The sequence below is a fragment of the Mus caroli genome, unplaced genomic scaffold, assembly GCF_978045245.1.
Source record: "Mus caroli unplaced genomic scaffold, Mus_caroli_1 scaffold_4, whole genome shotgun sequence".
In the NCBI taxonomy this organism is placed as follows: Eukaryota; Metazoa; Chordata; class Mammalia; order Rodentia; family Muridae; genus Mus; species Mus caroli.
Genome location: NW_028227259.1, coordinates 122,354,928 through 122,382,326, shown reverse-complemented (window position 1 = coordinate 122,382,326; position 27,399 = coordinate 122,354,928). Strand labels below are relative to the sequence as shown.

Genomic DNA, 27,399 nt, shown 5'->3' with positions numbered 1-27,399 from the left:
AGATCTCTCTCCCCTTGGCCAAACTGCAAGCACCTTGATAGTGGAGGCTACAACTCTCTTGTTTAGCAGTAGAGACATAGTCTGGGCACAGTGAGTGGGTGGGTGAGTAAGTGTGTGGGTTCATGGATGGATGGATGGATGGATGGCCCTCCTGTCTCACCTTCAAAGAGTTACCAAGCAAAACTCAGCACATCACTTCCTCTGCCTTCAATGTTCCCTTTGAGGTAGTACCTGGAAAGATTACAGGTGGAGGGTGGTCAAGCAGTGATATCCTCCAAGGCTGCAGCTCTGCTCTAGTGCTGGTCCAGGAAGCCTCCCCACATGTGCTCCTGGCCTACCACCCACCGAGATACAGGAGCTCGGGAACTGGAGATGCTCAGCTTCAAGTCAGACTTCTTTGTTTTGTTTTAAAGATTTATTTATTTATATAGGTACACTGTAGCTGTCTTCTAGACACACCAGAAGAGGCGTCAGATCCCATTACAGATAGTTGTGAGCCACCATGTGGTTGCTGGGATTTGAACTCAGGACCTCTGGAAGAGCAGTCAGTGCTCTTAACCGCTGAGCCATCTCTTCAGCCCCGAAGTCATAGTTCTTGGAAGGGCTCCTTTGCCAAAGAGCAGAGAGTGGTCAAAGAACAAAGCACATCCCTAGTTCTGGACCACTGCGAGCCTGGCTGAGGGTGTGACCAGCTGACAAGACACCCATTGATTTGGACTTAATATGTGTAAGAGGCTGTATCTTTCTCTATCTTAAGACTACCCGTGGGGAGAGAAGAGCTCTGCTTATTAGCAGAGCAGAGTTGGGGTCAGGAAAGCAAAGACATGCTTGCCCAAGATACAGAGCCAGGATTCACACCCAGGGCCTCTAGTGCTGTTGGCTCTGTCCTCTCCAGTAAGCCTTGCCTGGAGTCACAGAAGGCTGTGCTGGGGCGGGGGTGGTTAGGGCACCTCCCCTAGGATTCTTGCCAACATGCTGAGGTCTGTCCAACAAAGCCTGTCCTCACAGTGAGGGAATAGCCCAGCCGGGATCCAGGCTGTGTTTACCTGCTCGTGACTACTGCATCCTTTCCCTTACAGAATGTGTACTTCCTAAGCACCAACGTCCCCTAAGTCCTAGCTCTATAACCAAGCAATACAGCTCATGGTGGCCCTGGCCCTCTAGGCCATCATCCATCCCAGGGTGAATGACCTTGCCCTGGGCAAGTGTGGCTCTCCCAATGCAGTCAGAGGTAATGATGTTTGCAGCTCTGTGTTTAAAAAGCAGACCATAGCCGGGCATGGTGGCACACGCCTTTAATCCCAGCACTTGGGAGGCAGAGGCAGGCAGATTTCTGAGTTCGAGGCCAGCCTGGTCTACAAAGTGAGTTCCAGGACAGCCAGGGCTATACAGAAAGATCCTGTCTTGAAAAACCAAAAAAAAAAAAAAAAAAAAAAAAAAGCAGACCATGCCTTAGGCTGCGGTTTAATCCCAAGTCTGGACATGGCTGGCCTAGTTTGTGACTTAAGAGGATCTAAGATTGATTGATTGATGTGTGTGTGCATGTGTGTTTGTGTGTGTGTGCATGTGCATGTGTGTGTGTCTTATGCATAATAGTCACATCTTCAGCAATGTTTTTATAGACTCAGTTGTTTCTGACCTTGTGTCTCAGACCCTCCCAGCATGCACACTATACACATAGCACAGAATGGACCAAGAGTGACTCAGACTCAGGCACTGTGTATCAGCTGCCGCTGCTACAGAGCAAGTTGTTCCAAAACATGGTAGCAACACTATAGACATCTGTGATTTCACAGTTCCCATGGGCCACAAACCCAAGCCCTGATTCGCTATGGCCTCTGCTTTGAGGTAACCCACAGGGTAGCATTGAGAGTCTCCTAGCTCCTGGGGGAGCAGCCTCTTCCATATTCTTTCTTTAGGATATGGTTGTGAGCTGGACTTAGATCCTTGTGGCCTGTAGGACTGAAGGTCTTTGATGACTCTTATGGCCACAAATAGCCCTGGCTTCCTTGCCAAGCTGGAATCGTTGGAGTAAGCCCATGAGGACCTCAGAGAGTACATAAGCAAGGTGAAAGTCGTGGGTTTTGTAATCTACTCCAGAGGTGACTTCCATTACTATATTGTCCCTGTAAAAGCAATGCACTATAGGTAAGGGTCCTCAAGGGGGAAAAGGTCACATGGGCCACAATACACAGCTGCATGCGACACTCCTGACTCCCACTGCCTAGCTGCTGTGCATCCTTGGCCCTGTGTCTTCCCCTCTCTGAGTCTCTTTGCTGGGATGTGATCACATGGGTAGAGAGCATCACAGTGGAGGGATTGTATGGCTGCCCCTGTCTGTCACCTGCTAGACCCACCTGTGTCTGTCTGCTTGCTCCAGGCTCACACGGATGTCCTGGACAAGAGACGCTGTCTCCCTCCACAGCCCCCTTCTTCCACGCAGGCAAAGCAGCATGGTGGTCCAGTACCCCTGTGCTGCTTTCTCTGAGATTGTAATGAGACTGAGACACCCGCCGTATGAACACAGTCCCTAGGGCTCCTCTCCCGACCCCACGATCCGTGAGTCACAGCCTAGAGAGGAGAACCCTCCAGTGTCCCGGCTGCACTTGTGCCCTCTGACCCCAGCCGGGGAAGGTCTTCATCCCATCCTTCATAAGCCTCCTCCCTCTGCAGAGGCAGGCCAGGGCTCCTTAGTGTCTCTGAGCAGATGGGGTTCCCTGAATTCCTTCACCTGACCCTGTTCTCGGCCGAGGAAGCAGGCACAGGGTCTTCCTCCCACTAGAGTCTCATGAGTCTCTGTCCTGACTCACATTAATTTCTCAGACACAGTGACAGAGCTCCTCTCGACTCACAGTCACCTGTAACTCCAGTTCTGGGGAACCAACACACATACATACATACATGCAGGCATAAAAGTCTTTTAAAAGGCTATGAAGTCCACGTTAGTATAAGATGGTTCATATGTGAAACAAACTGTAAAGGCAATTTGAGCTAGGCTTGGTAAGGAATGCCCTGTCTGTCTGTCTGTCTGTCTGTCTCAGCATCCTCTTGCCCCTTGGACTCAGCCACATGTCCTGGCCTCAGGACATACTGTCTTCTGCCAGGTGTGCCCCACAGCTCACTCCACCCTCCCACAAAGGGTGCTACTTTCTCAGGACTGCTTCTGGAGGCCCCACCTCTGCCTGACTTCCAGCCAGGGCACCAGCTACCGATATGTCCATTTTAAAGCTGATGGGGCTGCTGTCTGTCGCTCCTCCTGGAGGGCATGCATGGATGACCTGGCTAGTTGGCTGCTGTGGCCAGGCTCCCGGGTAACCCTCTTTCCCTCTGCTGTCCTCCCCCACCCCCAGCACGTGTTCTGTGAGGAGTGCCTCTGCCTGTGGCTAGACAGGGAACGCACCTGCCCGCTCTGCCGCTCGGTTGCCGTGGATACCCTGCGATGCTGGAAGGACGGGGCCACGTCTGCACACTTGCAGGTGTACTGAGCTAAACACGAGTGTCTGGGGAGCCCAACCCCGAGGATGCCTGGGAAACAGCCTCCAGGACTTTCTCCTGCCTCCCACCACCTCTACCTGATGACCCCAGGGCCTCCACACCAACATTTCCTCAGCGCCCTGGTACAGTGTGTGCATCCTACCTCACCAGAAAGGGGAGCCCTCCTCACTCAGACTTGGCTCCCCCACAGGTAGGTGATCCGCCCCCTCTAAGTGGAGGAGTTACCCATACACAGTCTCCCCTCATTTAACCTGCTTCCAGCCGCTGGTGCTCAATGCTACGAACTAGTATGAGCTCAGAGAGTATAGTCTGACCCAGGTCTGCACACAGGAGCCGCTGGGAGAACGTCCAACATGTGAGCACCAGGCTTCACCCACCTAGCTGACCTTCGAAACAGCAGGATGCACCAAGCATCCTGCTCATGCCGCCTCCTGGCATCTCCACATCAGCCCTAGGGTGGGGGTACTCTCTCTCTCACACACCATTGGCAGATGAGAAGCTTGGTGTGGCCGCCCAGCTAGTAAGGGGCCGATGCGTCTCCAGCGCTGCCTGGTGCTGTTGCTGCAAGTGCCCCTCGCTGGCTGAGCATCCGTGGCCTGGGCATACAGCACATCAGAGACAGACTGCTCTGAGCATGCAGGCAGCGAGGTCAAATGGCAGGAGCCATGGACAGACTGCACCTTTGTGATTCCTTTTCTCCCGGGATCCGCCTGGGACAGTCAGTCTCAGAAGGGTCAGCTCTGGTCCAGAGTGCATGCCACCTGCCTTCTCTCTTTCTTCTGTCCTTATTCTCTTCTACATTGTCCCTCACTGACAGCTCAGGCCTGTGCAGAGCTGTGGACATGGCTGCCTCCCCCTGGGAGGCTTCAATCCATGTCATAAGTGGCACACGGCTCCTCCGGAGCGATCCATGTCCTCCCTACCCCCTCTAGTGAGGTAATTAGCTCGGAGAAACAACAGTCCTTCCAGAGTCTCTGAAAACACGGCTTTATATCTTTAACTAACCACCCGAGCAAGCGAGCGGGAACGCTGGGAGCAGATCGCAGGTGTGCTTTCACATCCTTCGGTCTCTAGGACACAGCTGCTTCTCCCCCCGGGGAAACTCTCTGATTGGAAACCTGGGACGAAATAGCACAGGTGACCGCACAGAAGCCTCTGGAATTCTGCCTGCCTCCACCGGCTCCCAACTCGGTTCTCTCACAGCCAGCATCCGCACAACAGGCTGGCCCAAGCCACGTTTGAGATTAGCACCGAGGGGGTTGGGGAAGGGAGAAGGGAGCCTCTGTAGATTCAGGGTGCTCTCTCCTCCCCTTTGTAGATTTAGGACCCATGCCTTGGGCACCCCTGCTGGGACTGCTTCCTCTGCTTGGTCTCCGGGGCACTTTCCTGGTACCAGTAACACACCCACCCTTTCCAGGGGACCAGGGCATCCTTCAAGCTTTGTTACTATGGCAATGGCCATGATGTTAAGCAATCCCACTGCCTGGATGTCCTAAGAGGGAAGGGAGGATGGGCCCTTCTGTCCTCTCTGGTTTGAGGGGGTACCCAGGAGAGTGGTGGGACTGCCTGCAACTGGTTTTTATCAGAGAGATTGCTTTGCCTGAGATGCTGTCAGCATTGTGGAGGGGTGGGAGCTGCAGGAGGTGCACAGAAGTGTAGGGTGGGATGGATCAGAGGCAGCCACTGGGAGTCGGGCTTGGAAACCTGACTCCAAACTTTGTGATGTCCCTATACCCTGTATCCCCCCCACCCTCCGTGGAGCTACAAAACCTAGTGTGTTCCTTGCTGGGACCGAGAAAACTAACAACAGGACTGAAGATGTAGGTCAGTCGGTAGAGCACTTGCCTAGTGTGCAGGAAGCCCTGAGTTCCGTGGCCAGCACCACATGAACTAGGCATGGCAGTGCACACCTGAATTGGCAGCGCTGGGTGGGAGAGGCAGGAGGATTGGAAGGACAAGATCATTCCTTGGCCACATAGTGAGTCCCAGGGTAGCCTGGGCTCCGTGAGACTCCATTTTAAAAGGGAGAACAGGTGAACTAACAGTGTGGGTTACTGGAGAGTGTGCCAAGGGTTTTGCACCCCCCTCCATTACTTCTCTGACATCTTGTAAATATATACCATATCCCTACCACACATGGAGCATCCCCTGGGACAGTGAGATGCTCTTCAGTTCCCATCCTTCCAGGGAACACCTCAGCTGGCCAGTGGGGTTCGTCCAGTTTAGAGGGCTCAGGCAGTTTCCTAGACAGCAGGCTGTGGGAAAGTGTCCCCTGCAGTGACATATCAGTCCTTTGCTTTGAGCAGGTCAGTGGAGCATCAGGGGCCAGATCTGGCTCCCGGTATATTGTGGGTCACAGACTCAAATCCCTCTGAGTCCTCCAAGTCTTGTGTGTGTGAGGACCTGAGATTAACAAGGTAGGGGAGGCTGGTAAGAGGGCGGGGGGTTTAGAGTGCTTGGCTTGCGTCTTTAAGAGGACCCAGGACTCACACCAAAGGGCTCACAACTCCAGCTCCAGGGACACACACATCATTTAAAACAGAAATCTTCAAGAACCATGTGGGAAGAAGAAAGGCCTGCTTTGGACCCGAGCCTAACAGGCCCAGCGCTTTCCAAAAGAGAACAGCACAGGTACAGAGCCTTGGGACCATTCCCCCTGCTGAAGCGGAAGTGGGCAGCGGCCTGAGGTCCTCTGCTTTTGCTTTGGGACATGTCTTTGGTGTCTTTGAGAACCTTCCACCAATAAACCTCCCCCATGGATGTAACTTGTATCTGTGAGTCACCGTGCCACCCGAAGCCGGGTAGACCTGTGTTGAGAAGTGGCTCGCATAGCCTGTGGAGAGGCAACAGGTGCTTCTCCTTAGAGAAGCCAAGAAGGAAGGAAACCAGGGTGTTGGCTGTAGAGATGCCTCAGTAGGTAGAGTGCTGGTCCCCAGGCACGAGGCCCTCATCTGGATCCCGAGGGTCCATGTACCCTTGTAAACAGCTGGGCCTGATCATTGACCTCTGGCCTCCAAACAGACACATCTGCACATGCGCACAGAAGAGCAGAGGTGAGATGGAGCTGCGAGATTGCTTCTAGCAGCATCCCAAGGGAGGCGCTGCTGGAGCTCAGGGTGTGTCTGAAACTACCTCTCTCTGGCTTTTGTACTCACAAAAACGCACCAGGGGTCCTTGACTTTGATTGAGGGGAGTCTTCAGGGCGTGTTAGTCTGTGCATCTGGGAGGCCCCACATCTTGCCAGCAAAGTGCACCCAGCTGCAAGATCGGGTGTGGAATTGGTGGTAACCCCGAAGGTTTAGCCCCCCTGGGACCCTGTTCTGTGATCTGCTTAGATTCTGCCAGCTAGGGTGGGCGTGTGTCTCCGTGGGAGAGTGCTTGCTGAGTGTGCCCAGGGCTCTGGGTTCCACCTCTAGCGCTTGTAGGTAGAGAGAACTGCTGAAAACTAGGTGTCCTGGTTCACAACTATAATCAGACTGAGAGGAAGACTTGAGGGTTCAAGGCAGTCCTGGGCTTTATAGTGAGCTCCATCTCAAAAACCCAAATAATTTTAAGAAATATAGACCTTGCCAGGGAGGCAGACAGGCGGAAATCTTAAGTGCAAATTATTAGCATAAGGCAACAATGTATCCAAAAGGGTTTGCTAGCTGCCCCCAGGGAGCCACAGGTCCAAGGAAGAGACCCAGTTTCAAAAGACAATGCTAGGCAGAGTATAGCACACCAATCCCAGCACTCAGGAGCAGAGGCAGGAGGACAACCTCTGCTGAGTTCTGGTCTCCTCGTTGAGTTCCAGGCTAGCCCGAACAACACAGAGATCCTGTCTTAAAAAAAAAAAAACAAAAGAAAACAAAACACCCAGCACCTGCAGATGACCTCTGACCTTCATATGCAAGCACACATGAATACACATAAACCTGGAGGATAAGTGTTCAGCCTCTAGGTCTGCACAGTTGCCATGGTTATCTGCTGGTCTCTGAGGACCCACCTTCCCCGAGAAAACACATAGAGGCCTTCGTTAGAGGTGCACAGTCAATTTTTTAATAAAAGTATAACAAATATGTACAAAGCATCCAGGTAGGGGACCCCTCCCCTTACAAAGAGCACGAGGCAACAAGGTCAGGACCCAGACAGAATGTCCCCCCAAGTTACTGCCTCTCCCCCAGGCTCCAAATGCCCTCGCCGCCATCTCTACCATGCTTACGGGCTCTTTGACTCTTCTAGTGCAAAGACCTTGAGGATCCAGGGTTGGGAGAGAAGATAGAAAGAGAGGGGTAGACAGACTTCCCAGGGCCTCCGGAGTAGTTGGGACAAGCAGTTTGTACATCAGATACCCTTTACCCTGGAGTTTTCTGAAACTGGGGACAGTCCCCTGAAATCCTTCAGCCTGTCCTCAAGTGTCCCCCAAATAAGGTATTCTCTCTTTTCAGCTAAAGTAGACACTCCCTGCTGGGCCACAGGGTTGTCCTTGCCCTTGGATTAGCAACATTGGCCCTTGAGCTAAGAATACCCTGCCTTCACCCACAATGCCTGCTTTTCAATGAGCCACACCAGAGCCACTTGATCTGATACAACAGAGCTGGTACTACATTGGCTTGGGGGTGGGTCGGGGGAGCGGCACACAGACTCCCTTAGTTCAGCCATTTGTGTGCCCTCAGCTTCTCACCTGTAAAATGGGATCCATGGTACTACCAATACCAATAGGATGGGGGGGGGGTCTCTCCGGGGAAGCCTTGGAAAGCGCCTTGTGCAGTGTTCAGTGGCTGTGCTCCTGCGGGGGGGGGGGGGGCAGGGGGGTGTCTTTAACTATTGTACAAAAGGGACCAATCCTCCCTCTGAGAAGGAGACAATGTAGCAATTTTTTAAATTGCATTCAGCCCAGAGAGTGGCATGCAGAAAATACTATATAGCAATCTGCCAGCAAGGCTTGGGGTCACAATGGTGACCTGGCAGATCTGTTCTAAATTATGAGCCAGACTGGAAAGGGACATTTCACGGCATCTGGTCTCCAAAAAGGACTGTTGCTGTACCATAACTGAGTCGGTTTGTTCAGACGGGGAGATCTTCAGCTGGCACACTGTAGATGATCAATAAATAGGTGTCAAGTGAATACATTAAAACGTTAAAAAGAAACTTTTGGCTAGAGCTTTCAAGAGACACTGTGATGTCTTAGTGGGACTTCTGAACCAGCTCCTATGGAAATTGTCTGCTGCCCCTCTCCCCAAATCTCCAGGCAGCCTCTGACATCCCTGATCTCCCCAAGTTGACTCCAGACTCAGAATAGAAAATAGCATGAACCCAGAAGAGAGCCCTGTGTTCTGGTCACTGCCGCTTCTAACAGTTCTGTGTGGACATCCAAACAGTCCATAATATAAGCCAGGGCAGTGGCCCATGCCAGTAATCGGGAGATAGAGTTCAGGGTTATATCCTCTGCTGTATAGTGAGTTCAAGGTCAGCTTGGCTCCGTGTCTCAAACAAACAATGATAACAAACAAGCAGTCCCCAATAGTGACCCAGTGTCTCCCAGAGATACTCGAGTAGCGCGTGCCAGGACATGCTGCCTCCCCCCCAGTTCTCAGTGAGCAAGAATGACATTCTGTCCATTTTAGAAGCATGACAGTAAAGTCAGGTGGACAGAAGACGTGAGCTCAGCTCTACAGAGTGTCATCAGGGCATTCAGGGTCTTGTTATCCTGCGACACTGGGCTTCAGTTACCACCACCACCCTCCATCAAGGTAGAAAGGAAAAAGATCAAGGCTATCACAGAGATGGGGAAGCAGCCTCCAGGATAACTGGGAAGGGGTGAGGGATGGGAGTGTGGGGGCATGACCTCCTGGCCCAGGACCATAGACATGGTCCTTCTCAGGCTCTCCAAAAGAAGTCTGGCTCCAAATCCATCTAGTCAAAGGGAGCTGGAACCCCAAATGTGAACAGAGCTCTTGCTGGTAGGGGGAACGAAGTGAAAAGAGAAGCTTCCCGAAGGGAGTGGACCATCTCTCCAAGACTTCGGTCCCACAGACTCCAGGGCTCACCCTCAGAGAGCAGCCAGCAGCTTTGGGCCCGGGTGGCCGATAGCCCCTCAGCTCATCACACAACCAACTCCCTAGCAATGATCTCAGACCTCCCAGGCTTTGTGCACACGAGTACACACACACACACACACACACACACACTGCTGTCTGCTGAAACCCAGTATGAGGTCTTTTTAAAATTTATTTCAAAGCCTCTCTCCCTCTTCAGAGACTCTACATAGAAGCGAGTCAAAATCAATGCGCCTTGGCAGCCAGGGAGAGCAGGATAAAGAGAGTGATCATGCCAGCGCTTCACACACTGTGGAAGTTGGGTTTTTTTTTCTTTTTTTTTTTTTCTTCTTTTTTTTCAATAACACCACCAACAGAAAGGCTGTCCCATTATCTCATGCAGTCCAAGTAACACCACGGGCAGAGACAGTGAGACAATAGAGACACAGCCAGCATGCTTCAATATCCTAATACAAATGTCCATCAAGAAGTCAGATCTCATAGAAAAAAAACAAAACAAAACAAAACACAGGCATTTAAAAAAAAAACAAAAAAACAACCCCATCAAACCCGGGGCAATGGAGAAGCGCACTAAAATGAACTGCGTGCTTGCCAAGACCCGGATTTGATAAATACGTGGTTTCCATTACTACAGGAGAGTATTTACAGAGGACTTGGCTGAAAAGTCCCATCAAGGAGGGTCAGGGCTGCTTGGCTCTCTCAGTAACACAGCTTCATTGAAATGAAAATCACCAGAGATGCCAACCCCCCCCTGTGTTTGGAGTTCAAATCCTCCAGGGAGCTATCATTAGCTAACAGGCCAAGCCAGGCTCAAAAACAAAACAGAAAAGAAGAGGTTTTTCTCTCACCCCTCACCCTTGCGCTGGGTCTCTCCAGGGTCAGCATGTCCCCACTGCGATCTGGACAGTGTGTCTTTAAAGAGGCTGACACCACCGAGTCCCACCATGGCACACATCTTCTCTGGAAATGTGAGGCGTGCAAAGACTCATTTCTTTGCTAGGAAATGGACTAAATACAAGCAGAGGGTGGCTTCCAGATCATTCTGGGACCCTCTATGTAATTCTGGTTGGGCGAGGGAGGGGCACGGCCTGCTGGCTGCTACTTCCCTGCCAGACAAGCTCAGCTCTTTATTTATTTTTCTTTGCTGAGTTCAGTTCTGGTGGATAAAAGCGGGAGGCCTCAGCACTGAGTTTTCGGTTGCATTTTTTTAAAAAGTGGTTATTTAGAGAAATATAAGGCATAGATTTAAAGTGGTGAGAAGAGCCTTTTGACGGCAGACTGAGGAGATGTGCACTTTACTGGTCACGCCCACTTTACTGGTCACGCCCAGCAAAGCTGGCCCTTGTGGCCCGTGCACCTAACCAGCTGATGCTTTCTAGCAGACCCCCTGATCCCAGGTACCTGGCAAGTCACCTGCAAATCCAACCAGGAAAAAATGACACTGCTCCAGTAGCTAGCGTCGCAAATGCTAGATACCAAGGCGGGAGGGAGGCTCAGTCTGGGTGCCAGGGTGAGGCCTTGTCTCCACAATTAAGTAGGAAAAAATAAAATAAAGTAAAAATAAGAGTAACTGTCTCGCTGAGCCCACACAAGCATCCCTCGCCATCTTGGCGACAGAGACCTTGATGGGGGTGATACAGTATCCACGCAGAGGAGTAATACCTGTTCATGTTGAGATTTTTTAAAAAAGACGAAAGCAAAATAAAAATAACCACCAGCCCTGAAGCGGTGAGCCGTTGCAGCCAAATGTCAGTCTAGCACACAGCTTCGTTATATATGTATATATATATATATATATATTTATATTAGCCCTTCTAGAAACTTCTGAAAACAGTAGCTTATTCTGTGTGTTTGGGAACCACGGGAAATCGGACATTTTATTTAAATGGTCCGCCCCCTTTCCCCAACATCCCCTGCTTATAAATCACGCCCCATCAGAACGTAGCCATTTCTTGGCTCTTAATCTATAAAAAACCTAAGCCCTGAATCCCTGTAGGAAATTGGGGGAGACCACAGCAGTCTCTCAAAGTACTGCTGCAAGGAGAGGAGGGACTGCCTTTTCCTAAGCAGCTGCTGTATACTAGCCTGCCCCTCCCCCCTCATAGCCCTCCCCCTTGGTGGTGGGGCTGCTCCTAAGCCCTGTGAGCACCACCCCTCCCCCCATAGAGAGACTTTCCAGTGGCCATCTTGTCACCTAGCCCTTTAAAAAATAATAATAATAATGAGAGTATATCCAAAGAGCAAAATAGAAACCTCTCATCCCCTGGCCTTTCCAGTCCGTCTATAAGACTCTGGCCGTACCAAGAAGGATACACTTAGCACCAAGAAACTGTGAAGTGAAGCACCAGACACACTATATAGGTAAGGGAAGAAAATGACATCCCGTTTCTCTGGATATGACCACCATGAGATCTAGAGAGCTGTCTCGACGGGGACAGAAAGAGGCTAGGACATGTCAAGAAATGGAGGGATCCCAGGCTGCCCCCAACAAAATGGGCCCCACGTCCCCTCTGTCTTGTCCATCTTGCCTTCGGCCCAGTCCCCTCTACTCCACACCAGCATCTGTGCTGAGCAGTTGGTCCACGCTGATCCCACCGGTCCATGTAAGTTTCCTGCATGGGCAGCGACAAGCATCTCTCTCCCCTGCCACCCTAGACATTACGAAGTCTCAGAGTTCACATCGCAAGGTTGCGCGTGTGGAAAGGAAAGGGGCCACCACGTCCCCCGCAGGCATGCACAGGTACGGAATTTTGTATTTTCTCTTGGTTTGTATATATATATAGCTAAATAGCACTGGGGTGGCTCTCTCTGTAGCTGGACCTCCCGAGGGGCTTCCTCTGTCTGTGTTTCCACCATCAGCTCTTTACAATTCTGCTTCCTTCCACGCTCTGGGCTACTCCCTCAGGAAAACAGGAACCAGCTTCCTCCAAGGACACAGGGTTTCGCCAACCTGTAGAAATAAAGATTTGTTTTTTTCTGTCAGTGCAGTCAGCTTCAGGGATGATGTCAGTGCAGAAGGGGAGGGGAAGAGGGGGATTTGAGACACAAAGCTCTGACTGGGGAGGGAAGGACTCCCCAAAGCCAGGCCTGGCTCTTCTCAGCCCCAGAGGCTCTGTGCATGTGACAGTAACAGCCCTCCTTCCCTGAGAGCATACCACACACGCACACGTACACGTACACGCACACGCCCACACACACACACACATATACAGGCACACACCTGCTCTCAGACATTTATATGAGCATCATCTGTGTTTAAAAAGAGACTTTGAGCCAGGCATGATGGCACACACCCTTGATACCAGCACTTGAAAAGCAGAGGCAGGCAGATATCTGTGAGTTCAGGGCCAGCCTGGTCTACACAGTGATATCCAGGATCTCCAGGGCTAAAGAGAGAAATTCTATGTAACCTAGCATGCAAGAGACCTCTGGTTTCCCCCCTTAGCACTGCAGTAACCATACTCAGTCTTGCATGTCTACAATTCAAGCATTGAGAGGAAAAGGAAGAGAAGGAAGAAGGGGAGGAGGAGGAAGATAAGGAAGAGGAGGAGGAAGAGGATCATGAGTACAAGGTCATCCTTGGCCAGGCTCAGAAACTAGAAAGTTCCAGAATCATCTGTGGGACATAAGACGCTGACTGGGCTGGGAAGATGGAATGTATTGAATTTTGGCCCTGAAGGTAGGTACTGTTCTCTGCACCAAAATTAAATAAGTTTATTGATGGCAATTTATAAATGACATGAAGATGATTAATAGATAAATTATGGGTGTAGGATAGGTAAGGAAGTAGGTGGATGGGTGGATGGATGAATGGATGGATGGATGGATGAATGGATAGATGGATGAATGGATGGGTGGATGGATGGGTGGATGGATGAATGGATAGATGGATGAATGGATGGGTGGATGGATGGGTGGATGGATGGGTGGATGGATGAATGGATAGATGGATGAATGGATGGGTGGATGGATGGATGGATGGATGGATGGGTGGATGGATGGGTGGATGGGTGGATGAATAGATGGATGAATGGATGGGTGGATGGGTGGAAGGATGGATAGATGGGTGGGTGGACAGGTAGATGGATGGATGGATTGATGAAAATCTTTTTGCAATTTTTTCCTTTATGTGCATGAATATTTTATCACATGTATGTCTGTGCACAGCACTGTGAAGGGCAGAAGAGGGAGTCAGATCTTCTAGAACTGGAGTAGCAGACCGTTGTGAGCTGCCCAGTGGGTGCTGGGAATTGAACCTGGGTCCTTTAGAAGACCAGCCAGGGTTCTTAACAAATGAGCCATCTCCCCAGCCTAGACTGGTAAAAATCTAAAGGCTCATTACATGACCCTTTCCCATTTAGGAACAAGTTCTTCATCTGTCCCTCTCACACTTCCATCTATCCATATTCCAGACAGAGTTACGGACAGTCTAGTTTCCTCACTCACCCATCATCCCCACACTCCCCACAGCCATAACCCACTGCAGTGCTCCCTCCCCACCCACTGGAAATTCTGGGGCCATTGGAGGCAGAGGGCAAGAAGTTCCTAATACTGATTTCCTGAAGAAGAAGAAGAAAGCAGTCTGGGGAAACGCAGGCTACAGCAGACCAGGGAGAGGCAGCACAAAGGCACAGAGAGATCCCTACTGAGAAAGGAGTCCAAATAACTAGCCAGACTACTAGGAGGCTCTCAGGCAGGGCTGGATATGGGGTGGGGGTGGGGGATAGAGCTAGCAAGCAAGTGAGCGAGCTCATCAAAACCTAGTGCAGGGCTAGAGAGATGTCTCGGTGGTTAAGAACACCTACTGCGCTTTCAAAGGTCCTGAGTTCAAATCCCAGCAACCACATGGTGGCTCACAACCACCCGTAATGAGATCTGACACCCTCTTCTGGTGCTGTCTGAAGACAGCTACAATGTGCTTAGATATAATAATAAATAAATCTTGAAGAAAAAAAAAAACCTAGTGCATAGTAAACACAGCCTGCTATGGTGATATCCCCTGACAAAGGCTGGAGGTGGTACTGCTCCATCAGTATAAACTCGAGTGTTCAGAAAACAGTTTGATAACATGACTAGCATACACAATGGGGACAGATATAACAGCCCCCCAGGGACCCAAGGGGACATCGCCAAAGATGGGGCAGAAAGAATGTAAGAGTTGGGGATGAGAACCTGTACCAAAAAGATGTCTTCTGGACACAGCGTGGCTGTCCAACTCATTGGTTGGGCCCATCGACATTGCATCATGGGAGGGGACAGAACCCACCAGTTCCCACTGCTCCTAGCAGGACCACTGAAAATTAACATTTGTTGGGGGAAGGTGTCACCACCTTCAGTGGTATAGCCACAGATAACTTGTCCTTGTTCCAGGGGGTAATTTTTTGCCCACACTCAGGCTCTAGTTAAACTCAGTGACAAAAAGAAGACAGAATTCTGAGGAGGCCTTGTTGAGAATAAGGGAGCCAGTGGGGAAGGGACATGACTATTTTCACTATATAAATGTATGAAGCTGTCAACAACAACAACAAAAGTACAGGGGACATTTGTACACAGACATTCATAGCAACATAATTCAAAATTAACAAGTGGAAACTCCCAAACATGCATCAGAGATGGATGGATTGAGTGCATTGTGGTTTGCCCGTGCTGTGGAATATTATTTGGCCATAAAAACGGACTTTCTACTGATTCTTACACAAGAGGGATCAAAGGTGGAATCTTATGCTAAATGGGAGATACTAGGGAGAAAATGAGAAACAGCACAGCGTACATTTGTATGAAAGGTTCACCAGACAAGGCAAGTCTTTGGCCACAGAAAGTTGAGCATTGGTTGCTTAGGGCTATAAGGATAGGGCAGTCCTGGAAGTGGTTGCTCATAGACAGTTTAGTTTCCTATGTAGCACAGGCTGGCCCAGAACTTAGAACTTTCCTGTCTCCACTTCCACATGCTGGGATTTGAGGTGTGCACCACCCTGCCTGGCTGATTTCAGAAGCAAAGACAACACAGGTTATCGGAGGAGGCACAGACAGGAAGAACACACTCAGTGGTTTGAGAGAAAGCCCACAGATCTTTATTTTCTGGTTGAAAAAACAATCTAGAGTGTTGATTGAATCAGGGGGTATCTGTAGTTTCTGGCATCCTACTGAGTGTAGCCCACCAGGGGACATAGGTAGACCCTGGGTAATTATTCTTTAGGGGACTTGCCACTGGTCACAGACCAGAAAGCCTCAGCCCCAGCTACACTCTACCCCGTTTGGCAGAGTGGTAACAGCCCCCCCCCCTTTCCAACCTCGGGGCACTACCTCAACCTAAGCCCTGTTTACATCTCTGCCTTGAACCCTTGCCAACCTTTCCTCTGATGAGTCAAGTTGGGGCTAGCCTCTGCCTCTTCCCTGGACATGGACTGATGTCATGATGGTGAGTCAGACCCACCACATGGCCCCCACGGTTCACATCAGTGAGTCACAGGGATCTAGATTGGGGACTTCAGACCATAGACTTGCTTAGCCATTAGTAGAAGATGCTTCAGCCCCCCTCCCCAACCCCCATCCACTAACTCCCTTTCTCCACAAGCAAGGCATGGCGTACCAGGATCCCCACACTGTCCTGGCCTACTTTCTACCTTCAAAGAATCCAGAACTGGAACGATCAATGCACTCGTCAGATACACACAAGGCTACAGGATGAAACTCAGCAGAGCCCATGGCAGTGATGGAGACAGAAGATAAGGGTCCTGTGGCAGACATTTAGTAATCCCAGAGCTAAGGAGGCAAGACAATGGAGCAATGTAGGGAGTGGAAGGAGTATTTACTGTGTACATACTATGTTCTAGGGTGCTGACTATGTGCTAAGCATTGACCTCTGTACTAAAGAAGGGCAGGCTCCCTTGATTTGCCCTCCAGCCTCACTGGGGAAGGTTGAGCAGGTCAGTGCTTGTGAGGGTCTGAATGAGAAATTTCCTCCATAGGCTCGTCTCATTGAACACTTGGTCCCCCGTGGTTGGGGACCCTAGAAATCCCTTCATGGTGGACCTCAGGGTATATGATGAAATAAACCCTCCCCTCTCCCAGTGGCTTTTGGTCAGCGTTTATCACAACAACAGGAAGGCAGACTGGAGCAGCCTCTGAAAAGACCCAGGATGCGAACAGAACCTTGAGATACAGGGATGGTCTCTCTGAATACAGGGTGGATCATTAAAGTGAACTGGAGCAAGCAACCCCAGAGAGAACCGGAGGTGGGAACTGCACCAGAAAGTGGTAGGAACTGGGGTTGTATCAGATGTTAACTGCTTGCAGCTGGAGAGAGGGGGACACTCATGGTTTCTAGATAGAGGAAAAGCCGCATTCAGAATCCATCTGCCAGCTTTCCATCCCTGTAACAAAATACCTGAGTTGATTGACTTATCAAGAAAGAAGGTTTACTCAGGCTCACCGATGTGACTTCATTGTTTTAGAGCTGGGGGTGGGGTGGGGTGGGGTGGGGTGGGGTGGGGGCACAACCAAGACGCTTTCCTTTTGGTGACCAGGAAGCAAAAGAGGAAGAGTCTGGGGACGCAACGTCCTCTTCAGGGTACACCTCTGATGACTAGAAGATATTTCTCTTTAAGCCCCAACACTTAAAGGCTCTACCGTCTCCAAGATGTTAAAGCAATAGAGTAAAACAGGCCTTAAACGCTCAGTCTTTGGGGAACTACATCAAAGCCACAGCCCCACAGCTGCCAAAGGGACCAACTCGAAAGCCCATCTAAGCACTGTTTACTGAGTGACGTCCACAGAGACATGAGCCCATGAGTACCACTGATGAGCCTGTGCCCCTCAAGCCGCAGATGCCACGTGACCCAGTCCCAAAGTCAGAGACTGGCCTGGGTGTGCATTTTTATGAGGGTTGACAAATCCCATAAATATACCCAAAGTACTGCGTCTACCTTGATCCGTAACCACGGCAGCCATTTGAAAGGACTTGAGTGGCTCACAACCATCTGTAATAGGATCCGATGCCCTCTTCTGGTGTGTCTGAAGACAGCTACAGTGTATTCGTATACATATAATAAATAAATAAATCTTTAAAAATAAAAAAGGCAGCCAGGGGTTCCCAGAGTACCCTGTCCAACCAGTGAGCTCTAGGTTCAAGTGAGAAACCCTGTTTCAACACATGAGATGAAGAGAGATGGAGAAAGATATCAGACATTAACAGTGAGCCACCAGTGTGCACACACGCGCGCGCACACACACAAACAGTGTTTTAGAGTTCACATTTTCAGATTAGGGTTGCTCATATGATCTAGCTAAACTTGTGGAGACACAGACAGCTCACTGACAAGACATGATCTAGCACATATGTGTATAATTTGACAGAAGGACGAGATGATACAAGTTCTTCACCTCCCCTTCTGTGGCAAGGGCAGGTTTTCTCTGTGTAACCCTGGCTGTCCTGGAACTCACTCTTGTAGACCAAGCTGGCCTCGAACTCAGAGATCCACCTGCCTCTGCCTACCAAGTGTTGGGATCAAAGCCACCACGGCCCAGTGTTTTGTTTCTTGCCTACCTAACTTTCTGTCTCCAAAGCCCAGCCATATGCTAAATCCCACGTCTGCTGCACACTGGTGAGCCCAGGCAGGTCAGCTGCCAGCGGCTCCTTATGTTTGAAGGAGTCAGATGGCAGCAGCGCTCCTGATGCAGGGATTCGGAGGAAAGCTGTTTTGGGCAGCATCCTCGAAGATGGAAGATGACTCTAGTGAGTTCTCTTTTCAGTTCCTACCTGAGTTTTTCATGCTGGAGACTGAGGGGAGCTAATGGGACTGAGAGACCTCTGGGAAAGGTGTCTGTTCCCCTTGGCCTAGCCCCTGATAGCAATCAGTAGATGTCCACACAACCTGCTAGAGACTAAATGGCTCTAGTTCCCACCAATGCCAAGCACAACCACTGACTTTCAGGAGGGCTCGCTCAGCCTAGAATCAGCCCAAATAAACTGGGCATTCCTTTTTCTCTTTGATACATTTCTTTCTCTCTTTGATACATTTCTTTCTCTTTGCCCAGATGCTCATGTTAATCTCAGACTCCTGTCTCAAGCAATCCTCCTGCCTAACACTCCTGAGCTTACGCTACCACAGCTGTGTGCCACCAAGCCCAACCTGGACAGGCCCTTCATAAAGCAGACTAACGGATACAAAGATGATCGTGCCCATATGTGTCACGTGTTATAACATGGACATGCTTTGACGAGACGATGTCACCTCTGAGAACTATGCCTTTTGCTTGGAAGGTGTCCAAACAAAAATGTTCACTGCGAGCTGGTTTCCAGGGTTACCAAGTGGGAAAGGGTGGATGTCCGTGGAGGAGGTGACTAGCTAAGTCAGCGGTGCTTCCTACAGACAAAGGAACGGCTGGCAGCCATAAAGAGGGTAATGCCCACCTTCCAGTGTTTGCAGGGTGAGATCTCAGTGGATGAGCTCAGACACTTAAAGTAGGATCTGCACAGGTGTGCGTGGGCCTGGAGGGAGGACTGCCAGGGAGGAGGAACCTCCAGGTGGAGGGAGGACTGCCACAGGTATGCACTGAAATCCATTGAGCCCCCTTTGAATCAGCCAGGAGGAACCGTGGTATATGGATGGGTCGGTAACTCACATACAAAGGGGGGTCTTACTGGCCCGTAGGCACAGAGACTCATTGTCACTAGGACTTTCCATAATTTCAAGAAAAACTGGAAATATAAGCTTCTGTAGGGGAGTGCCTGCTTTGTAAGTATCTCAGGGAAATCCTAAATCAAGCAGGACCGAGGCCTCATTCCACGTGGAGGTCACTGTACATAACCCATACTTGGGAGCAGCTAGCTGGCTTTTAAACCTATCACATTTTACCACCAAGAGTTTCCTCTGGGCCTCAGTTTCCCCATCTGCAAGGTACAGGAGATGCGTGGAATGGTATCTATTGTCCTAATATCAGGTCTGGATGTTTTTAGAATACTAGTATTTGGGTGGCTCACAGATCTTTTGGGAACAAATCAGGACAATGGCCCTTTTCCCGAGTAGACCGGAACCCATAAGTATGACACCAGCGCCAGGTTTACTGACTGTGTCGTTTCCGGGAATTGCTAAATCCCTGCAGACATTCTCAGTTCTACACACCTTAGGGAGGGATGAATGCACATAGTCACTTGATCCCCATGACCCAAGGCACTAACCATACAACCACAATCTCAGCCTAGACCTGCTGACTTTGGCAGACTGCTAAGGCACAGATCAGGGGCGGGGCAGGGGGGGGGCAGGGAGGGCAGCGTGCTTTAGACCAGGCTCAGAAAAGTCCTGGAGTCCCTTCCCACACCATGAATATGGGCACACAGGCTGACCTCCACCCCAGAGAAAAGCCACACATAACCCCAAACTGTCAACCAGGTTCATCCATGCCAGGCCATGCAGGTTAGACCTGCCTGTCTCCTTGACACCAGACACACACAGTGGGTTCTCACAGTTTGGTGATATGGGGCCAGGCCCTCAATACCAGGACCCACGTGTGCTAGTGTCCCTGGGATCCCAGTTCACAGAAGAGCACCAGGGCCTGGAAGGTAAATGGATGTGCTTAAAGTAAATGGTAAATGCCAGGTGGGAACTTGAAGTTAGAGGGACTCCAGGATTCATGTCACCCAGATGTCCCCCCTTGAAACAACCCTGGAGCATCAAGACATATCATAAGGATGGGACAGCGAAATGGCTCAGGGGGTGAAGGCGCTTGCCACTAAGCTTGAAGACCTGAGTTTGACTCCCCAGGAGGCACATGATGAAAGGAGAGACCTGACTCCAGCAGGTTGGTCTCTGACCTCCACACCTGGGATGTGGACACACACACAGACATATACTTACACACTCATATACATACATGTATACATACATATAGACACACACGCACAATCATACATACTCATATACATGCATATATACATACACACAGACACAATACATACATAAACACAAATAAAGAAATACAATAATTTTTAAATTTTGATTTCTTGAGACAGGTCTTACTATGTAGCCCTGGCTGTTCTGGAACTCACTTTGTAAAAGACCAGGCTGGCCTCAAACTCACAGAGATCTGCCAGCCTCTGCCTCCTGGGTGCTGGGATTAAATGAGTGTGTCTGTCACCATGACTTCTCCACATTTTTTTGTTTGCTTTGTTTTTTTGAAAAAAATAACTTTAAAGAATAGAAAAATATTGTAAATGTGAGGAAGTATGTGCTGTTGATGTTAGTTCTTTGTATCTGCAGCTTCCCCACCGGCAGGCTCTCATACCAGTGGATTGAAAATACCCAGGGGAGCCAGGCAGTGGTGGTGCACGCCTTTGATCCCAGCACTTGGGAGGCAGAGGCAGGAGGATTTCTGAGTTCGAGGACAGCCTGGTCTACAGAGTGAGTTCCTGGACAGCCAGGACTACGCAAAGAAACCCTGTCTCAAAAAACCAAAACAGAAAAAAAAAAAAAAAGATAAGAAAAAGAAAATACCCAGGGGAAAAAATGGGCATCAGCACCCAACATGCACAAGAGTGTTTGTCTCCCTAAACCACCATGAGCAACTGTTTGAGCAGGAAGACTCTACATATCCTCTCAACTTAAAGCACACCAGAGGGAAAAGATCCACTGGTGGTGTGCAAACATCATCCTGTTTTGTGTGTCTTAAGCTTATCTGCCTATTGATATCCCAGGGATCCTGAAACAGGCCCCTGCGCATACAGAGGAACAAATTAATTTTAAGGGGCTGGTGGTATAGCTCAGCTGTCATAATGCTTGCCTAATGTGCACAAAGTCCTGGATTCCACCCCTGGCACCCACAAAACAGCTGTGGTGATGTGCACTGTAATCCTAGAGACAAGGTTTCTCTGTGTAGCCCTGGCTGTCCTGGAACTAAAGTCACAGGCTGCTCTGGGAGGGGACCTGGCTTCAGTTCCCAGCACCCACACAGCAGCTCCAGTCCCAGAGGCTCTGCTGCCCTCTCCTGGTCTCTGCAGGTACTGATGTATGGGGTGCCCAGACATACAGGCAGGGCAAACATTCATACACATTAAAATAAATATTTTTTTAAAGCACACTGCCTGTTGGAGCTGCCCTCTCATAGGACATGTTCCCCCCTAGATGCTATTTGTCTAATAAATCACACATTTATCTGTGTCTCTTAGAACGCAGCCATCTCTCCCCAGTGCATAGCCGTGCAGCAGGGACCAGCGAGTCACCAAGGGCTGAGCAGCACTGGTTCACACAAACTTTAGTGATGCGCAGTGGGAAACCGAAGCTGGGTCCCTTCCTGCCTCTATGGTACAGCCAAATCTTAGAGATGGAATGGCTGAATCCACCTGGGCCGCATCTGGAGCATACTCCAAGTACCCAGTGAAGCTCTTCCTGCCTCAAGGCTAACTCGGGGCACTTGTGCTCTCGTGGCCTCTCACTAGGGGTGAGAATGGCTCAAAGACAAGGATCATGTGGCCAGAAAGCTGGGCTTCCGGCACATCCTGGCCCCAGCCCCTTCCTCTTCCCGGAGTTCACCCTTAACAGCTGTCCTCCTGTGGTGACTGTCTCCCTCCCCAGCTAAGCTGGAGCCTGGGCTTTGGTGAGCCTAGCGCGCAATCCTGGCGAGAGGGCAGCCAACGGACGCACCTCCAGATTTAACCACTTAATCCCCGAAGTCCCCTGTGTAGCTGGCCGACCAACCTGGCATTAATTCTTTAAGGCTTCCCTATTATTTGTCACCTAGACTGGGGCTCCTTTCTCCTCTTCTAGTCCCAAGGCAAGAGTCCGCTGCCCTTCCCTGGTTCCCCATCCTCTCTCTTTCCCCTCCCCCTCTCGAAGCAGGCAGCTCCCAGCTCTCTCCCTCCCCACCCCCCAACACAGCCTCTTTTGTTTCTCTCCGGTATCTTTGGGCAGTGACTAAGGTTACCTCACACACCTCCCCCTCCCCCCCCCCCCGCCACCCTTTCCCCACCACCCCAGCCTTCGAGGTGCAGAATGTACGGTGGACCCTCCCACCCCCACCCCATTACCTTACCAGATGTCCCCCTCCTTCCATGCAGCCCCCCCCCCCAAGCCAAGGCAAGGGGTGGCTAGCCTGTCAAAGCTTGACTGTTCAGTCCAGTTCATACTTTGCAAAGACTCAGGTCGATGCTCTCAGCCTCAGTTTCCCATTCTTTTTTGAAGTGATAAGAATGAACCTAACTATTTCAAATGGAGTGAATTAAAAGCTAGACACAGCCCTGGCCTTAGCGCCCCTCCCCACAACACACCCTGGAAAAGGGACCGCTCTCCTTTACAGCCAGGTTGAGTGCAGCAATGGCTCTTACCTGCCCACAAAGGACAGGTACCCAACTCCCGTGCTAGGACTGGAACCCAGGGCATCCTGCATGCTGAGCAAACCCTTTAGCACTGAGCTGCATCCCTAGCCCTTCTGGTCCCTAAACCTACCTCATATGTATGCAAATTCAGACCAATCAATCCAAGTGTGTGCATACAGAGACCAGAGGTGGAGGTTAAACACCTTTTTTTTTTTTTTAATTTCTAGAGTCCCTCCCTGCCCCTGTCTCCTCCCCATCCCCAGTCATTTTAACTCAGTCGGCTGACCAGGGAGTGCCAGGACCACCTGTCCCTGCCCTCACTCCACCCCTCCCTCTAGAGCAGGGGTTACAGCCTCCCTCTCTCCACAGGGCTTGGGTCCTCATGTCTGCCCAGCAAGCACTTTGCCCACTGCCCTGTCTGGCTTAGAACTCTACCAGGTTTTAAACTGACTTCCCCAGAGGGCTTGGGGTGGGAGGATGGCTCAGAAGGCACAGACATGGTCACCCCTTACACTTGATCTCTCAGGACATGCTCTGAGGAGAGAATCCACTCCTCCAAGCTGTCCCCGGACCTCTGGACTCGTGCCATGGCACTTGCGTACCCACACACAATAAATAAGTTAATAAATAAAATAAATAAGTTTTCAAAAGAATAGTGCCCTTCATCGCAATGACCATGGTAAACTATGGCCAAGGGTGGAAAAAGATTCCAGCTGTTAAATGGTCAGTAATGGTCATGGTAGCTCACATCTGCAACTGCTTTATTTATTATTGTTGTTGTTGTTATAATTAATTTGATGCGATAATCCATCACCCAGCCACACAGGAGCCCCATCCCTTACAGCCACCTCAGAAGCAGTAAGAATTATTCCTTCAACCCTCCTAAAGTCACCTGTGCTGTAAGCTCATTGCTACTATTATTGTCCCCGTGTTGAGTATGGAAAAACTAAGCCTTTGGGGCTTTATTTATTTATTTGTCTCTTTTATTGGTAACTTTGTGGACCAAATGTTACTGGCTCACAGTGGGGGCAAAGAACAAATTTGCTGGGCCCACTGACCCTGGTTAAAGCTAAGCTCTTAAAAGATACCCCCCAACCCAACACCCTCCCAGAGTCACACAAGGTAGACCAGAGCATTCTCATCCCCACCCCACCCCCCACCCCCCGCAATGCTGAGCACCAGGAGAGCATCCCACATCTAGTACACAGAACTCAACCGATTACCCTCTCGGCGGGCTTTCCTGGCTCTAGCCAAGTAGGGCAGACTGGAAAATGAGGGTGTGGTCATCTTGTTACCGGATGATGGGAGTACCCCCGACAAGGGCTTCAGGGATGCAAGGGACCATCTAGAGGAAAGCGCCGGCACTTCCAGGGGTCAGGAGCACAGAGAAGTGAGAACCCTGGTGGGTGTGGCAGCTAGGAGGGGAGATGTTCTAAGCAGAAGCCAGGAAGGAGGTGGGGGCGGGAGTCAGGACGCAGCACGGAGCTCTCTGGGACGGAAACGGAGCTGGAATAGAAAGTTAATTCTAAGGCGAAAGTTATCTCTTATTTCCCCTGCACACCACATCCATACCGTACCACCGGGCTCCAGTTTCCCAACTTCTCCTTGTCAGAGCTCAGAGTGGAGCACCGGGCCTGCGTAGACCGCAGCCTCTTTTTCGGGTTCCCTGAACACCCCAACTCCCGACATGCATGCACACCGATACCGGCTATCGCCCTCGCCCGGAGTCTTGAGTGGAACGACACTAACAGCACTTCTGCCATCCCGCCTGTGCTCCAAGACTCCAGAGTTAACATCCCTGCCCACCCCTCGCTTCTATTAGAGATTTCCTTCCCTCCCCATTCGCTTCTGCACCCTCCATTTCTCCCCCACGCCCCACTCTCCAATTCATAACCAGTATGAACTTCCCTTTTCTTCCTCCCTCTTTCTGCCTCCTCCCAAAGTCTACATTTTGGGCGTCAAAGCTGTGGCACCCTCCAAAATATTAGCCCCACCCCCACCCCGGGGATTCCGCAGCAGCGGTACTTTTGAAAGGGAGAACAGAGAGGAGGCGCGCAAGGGACCTTCAGAGCCAGGGAGCCGGGCCGCAGGGCGCCCCGAAGCGACAGTTCTCTTCGCCAGCGCCCGGGCTGCGCGGGCCCACGCGACATCTGTCGCCCGCGCTCCCGGCTCACACCCCGCTCACCCCCGCAGCTCCTCGGGCGCTGCCACCCCCCACGCTCCGGCTGCCGCCTCTCCCTGCGGCGCCGCGCCAGCTTCCTAAGGTGTCTGCGCTCCCGTCGGGCAGGGCTGGGATCAGTCCAGAGTATCTCTCAGGGTCTCTGGCTACCTTACCTGTGATCTTCACATTCCGACCCACTCTCGGAAGTCAGCCTAGTTCCCACCCACCCACCCCACCCCGTTTTCTGAAGCCTCTGCACTCGAGAATATAGAAAGGCGACCCCGACCGACACTTCTTGCTCCCCCCAAACCGCCTAGCCCAGTACCTGGCACACAGCGGGTGCTCACAGGTCACCCTACCAAGGACCCACCTATAGCCTCCCGATATCAAACATTAGGCGCCCAGCATCCTGGGACGGTCCGGAGCACACTGCAGGCGCCCACACTTCTCGCCGTAGCTGGGGAAGGTGAGAGGAGGCCAAGCTGTAAACCGCGACACCTCGTGGTAAAAGGAGCAACAAAGTTACCCAGGAGATGGGACCCTGACGTGCGCCTGCCTTGGAGAGAGGACCACGACCTACCCCCGAGAAACTTCCACGGGAGCTGGGGTAGGAGGAGTTGAAGGAGGTCATAGAGAATGGGGATCACCATAAACTGCAGACCCTTGAGACGGGAGTTGGCAGTGGAGATATGGAGACCTGGTCAAGTTGGAATACCAGGCGGTTTGAAAAGGGCCAGGGACTCGAGAACCTGTGGTGCATAATTAGGGGAGACTCTTAGCTCGGACTGATGCAGTTCTAATGTGTGTGTTTACTGGGGACTGGCAGCGATTGTGGTGGCTTAAGTCCTTCTAAAACCACTATGCTGCAGAGGAAGGAGGGGGAGAGAGAAGAGGGAGAAAGGAGAGAGGGGACAGAGAGGAGAGAAAGGAGAGAAAGGAGAGAGAGAGAGAGAAAGAGAGGGAGAGGGAGAGGGAGAGGGAGAGGGAAGAGGGGACGAAAAGACACGGGGTAGTGGAGAAGAGAGATAAAGCAGACTGGAGAAAGGGAAAACAGGAGAAAGGGAAAACAGGAGAAAGTGGAAAGGCAGAGGAGAGCTAGACAAGGGGAAGAATAATGTGAGCCAGGGGATGGGAGAAAGAAGAGAGTGAAAACACTGAAGAGAGATGAGAGTGAGGGAGAAGAGAGAGGAGTGGGGAGCGGGGAAAGAGTGAAGACAGAACAGAGACAGGGGAGCGGGAGGAGAGGGGGGAGGAGGGAAGGAGAGAGAGGAGAGAGAGGGAAAGGAAGGAAAGGGAGAGGAAGGAGAGAGAGGAGAGAGGGGAGATGTAGAGGGGAGGGAAAGGGAGAGAGAGAAAGGAGGGAAGGAAAGGAGAAGAGAGGGAAAGAAGAAAGGAGAGAGATGAAGGAGGGAAGGAGAGAGGGAGAGAGAGGAAGGAGGGAGCAAGAGAGAGAGAGGGAGAGAAGAGAGAGGGGAAGGAGAGGGGAGGAAGAGAAGAGAGAAAGGAGAGAGGAACAGAGGGAGGAGGAGAGAGAATGAGGGAAGAGAGGGAGAGAGAAGGAGAGAGAGAGAAAGAGAGAGTAGGGGGACGAGGCGGAGCAGATACTCCGGGTCTGGATAAAGAGGGACAGAAGGCAAGCGAGGAGAAGGAGACCGGGTCCTCTGTTCCTCGCCGAGGAGCCCTGGCTCCCGCTGTCGCTGTCGCTCTCCCGCCCGCTTGCCCGCGTACCTGTTGCTCGGTCCGGGCTGGGTCTCGGCTCCGGTCCCCCCCACCAAGAAGGCCCCGCTCGCGCCGCCTACGCGCTCCGCCTGCCGAGCAGCCAGGCCGCCAGCGCCGCCACCTGCGCGGCCGCGCACAGCCAGGGCCAGCGGGCGCGGAGCGCGGGCAGCAGCGCGGGCAGCGGGTCCCGGGGCCGCGCGCGACGCCGCATGGCGCGTCGGTGCAGCTCGTCGCCCAGCGCCTGCAGCCGCAGCGCGGTCACCTGCGCCGCCGCCCAGCGCAGCCCGGGGCGAGCGTCGCCGCAACCGCACACGGCCGGGGGCCCGCGGCCGCGATGCCGGGGACACGGGCACATGGCGTGCGGAGGAGCCTCCCTGGACCCCAAGTTTCGCCCTTCGCCGCGCGTTTGTTGTGCTGACGGCGCTATTATTAATTAAAGTGTCACATGGTGGAGGGGGCGGGGAGGGCGCGGGGAGGGGGTTACATCATCCGGCCCGGGGGGTGGGGAGTGTGTGCAGGAGAAAAAGCCGAGAGGTAACTTTTAACCCTCGAGACGCCGGCAGGGCAGGGACAGGCAGGGATGCGGGGCTTCGGGAATGCTGGCCCAGGGTCCGCTGTTTCGCATCCCGGGCTGCGGGAGGCTCCAGCTCGGAGATAGCCTGGAAAGCCAGCTCGGT

The 27,399-nt window shown here is 51.6% G+C and overlaps 2 protein-coding genes across 5 annotated transcripts in view; one reads left to right on the top strand and one right to left on the bottom strand.

The window, feature by feature from the left end:
* The window catches only part of Rnft2 (ring finger protein, transmembrane 2), a 54,154-nt gene extending 47,899 nt beyond the window's left edge, over nt 1-6,255 (top strand). For all 3 annotated transcript variants that reach the window (XM_021163275.2, XM_029476895.2, XM_029476896.2), the window contains exon 11: nt 3,351-6,255. In XM_021163275.2, coding sequence (XP_021018934.1) covers nt 3,351-3,485 — 135 coding nt within the window. In that variant the 3' untranslated portion in view covers nt 3,486-6,255. The remainder of the gene's footprint in view (nt 1-3,350) is intronic.
* A 5,406-nt stretch (nt 6,256-11,661) lies between these two features.
* Nucleotides 11,662-27,146, bottom strand: Hrk (harakiri, BCL2 interacting protein). Of its 2 annotated transcripts, XM_085837088.1 has the most exons (3): nt 26,732-27,146; nt 25,374-25,460; nt 24,025-24,348 (listed from the first exon to the last, which is right to left on the bottom strand). In XM_085837088.1, the coding sequence occupies exon 1, from the start codon at nt 27,075-27,077 to the stop codon at nt 26,799-26,801; it is 279 nt and encodes a 92-aa protein (XP_085693214.1). In that variant the 5' UTR covers nt 27,078-27,146; the 3' UTR covers nt 24,025-24,348; nt 25,374-25,460; nt 26,732-26,798. The 2 variants fall into 2 exon arrangements, with proteins under 2 accessions (XP_021017444.1, XP_085693214.1); XM_021161785.3 differs by lacking the exons at nt 24,025-24,348; nt 25,374-25,460 and adding an exon at nt 11,662-12,483.
* Nucleotides 27,147-27,399: the final 253 nt, after the last annotated feature.

Excerpts from the sequence above, each read along its gene's own strand:
- Hrk (XM_021161785.3), bottom strand. The coding sequence starts at position 27,077 with ATGTGCCCGTGTCCCCGGCATCGCGGCCGCGGGCCCCCGGCCGTGTGC.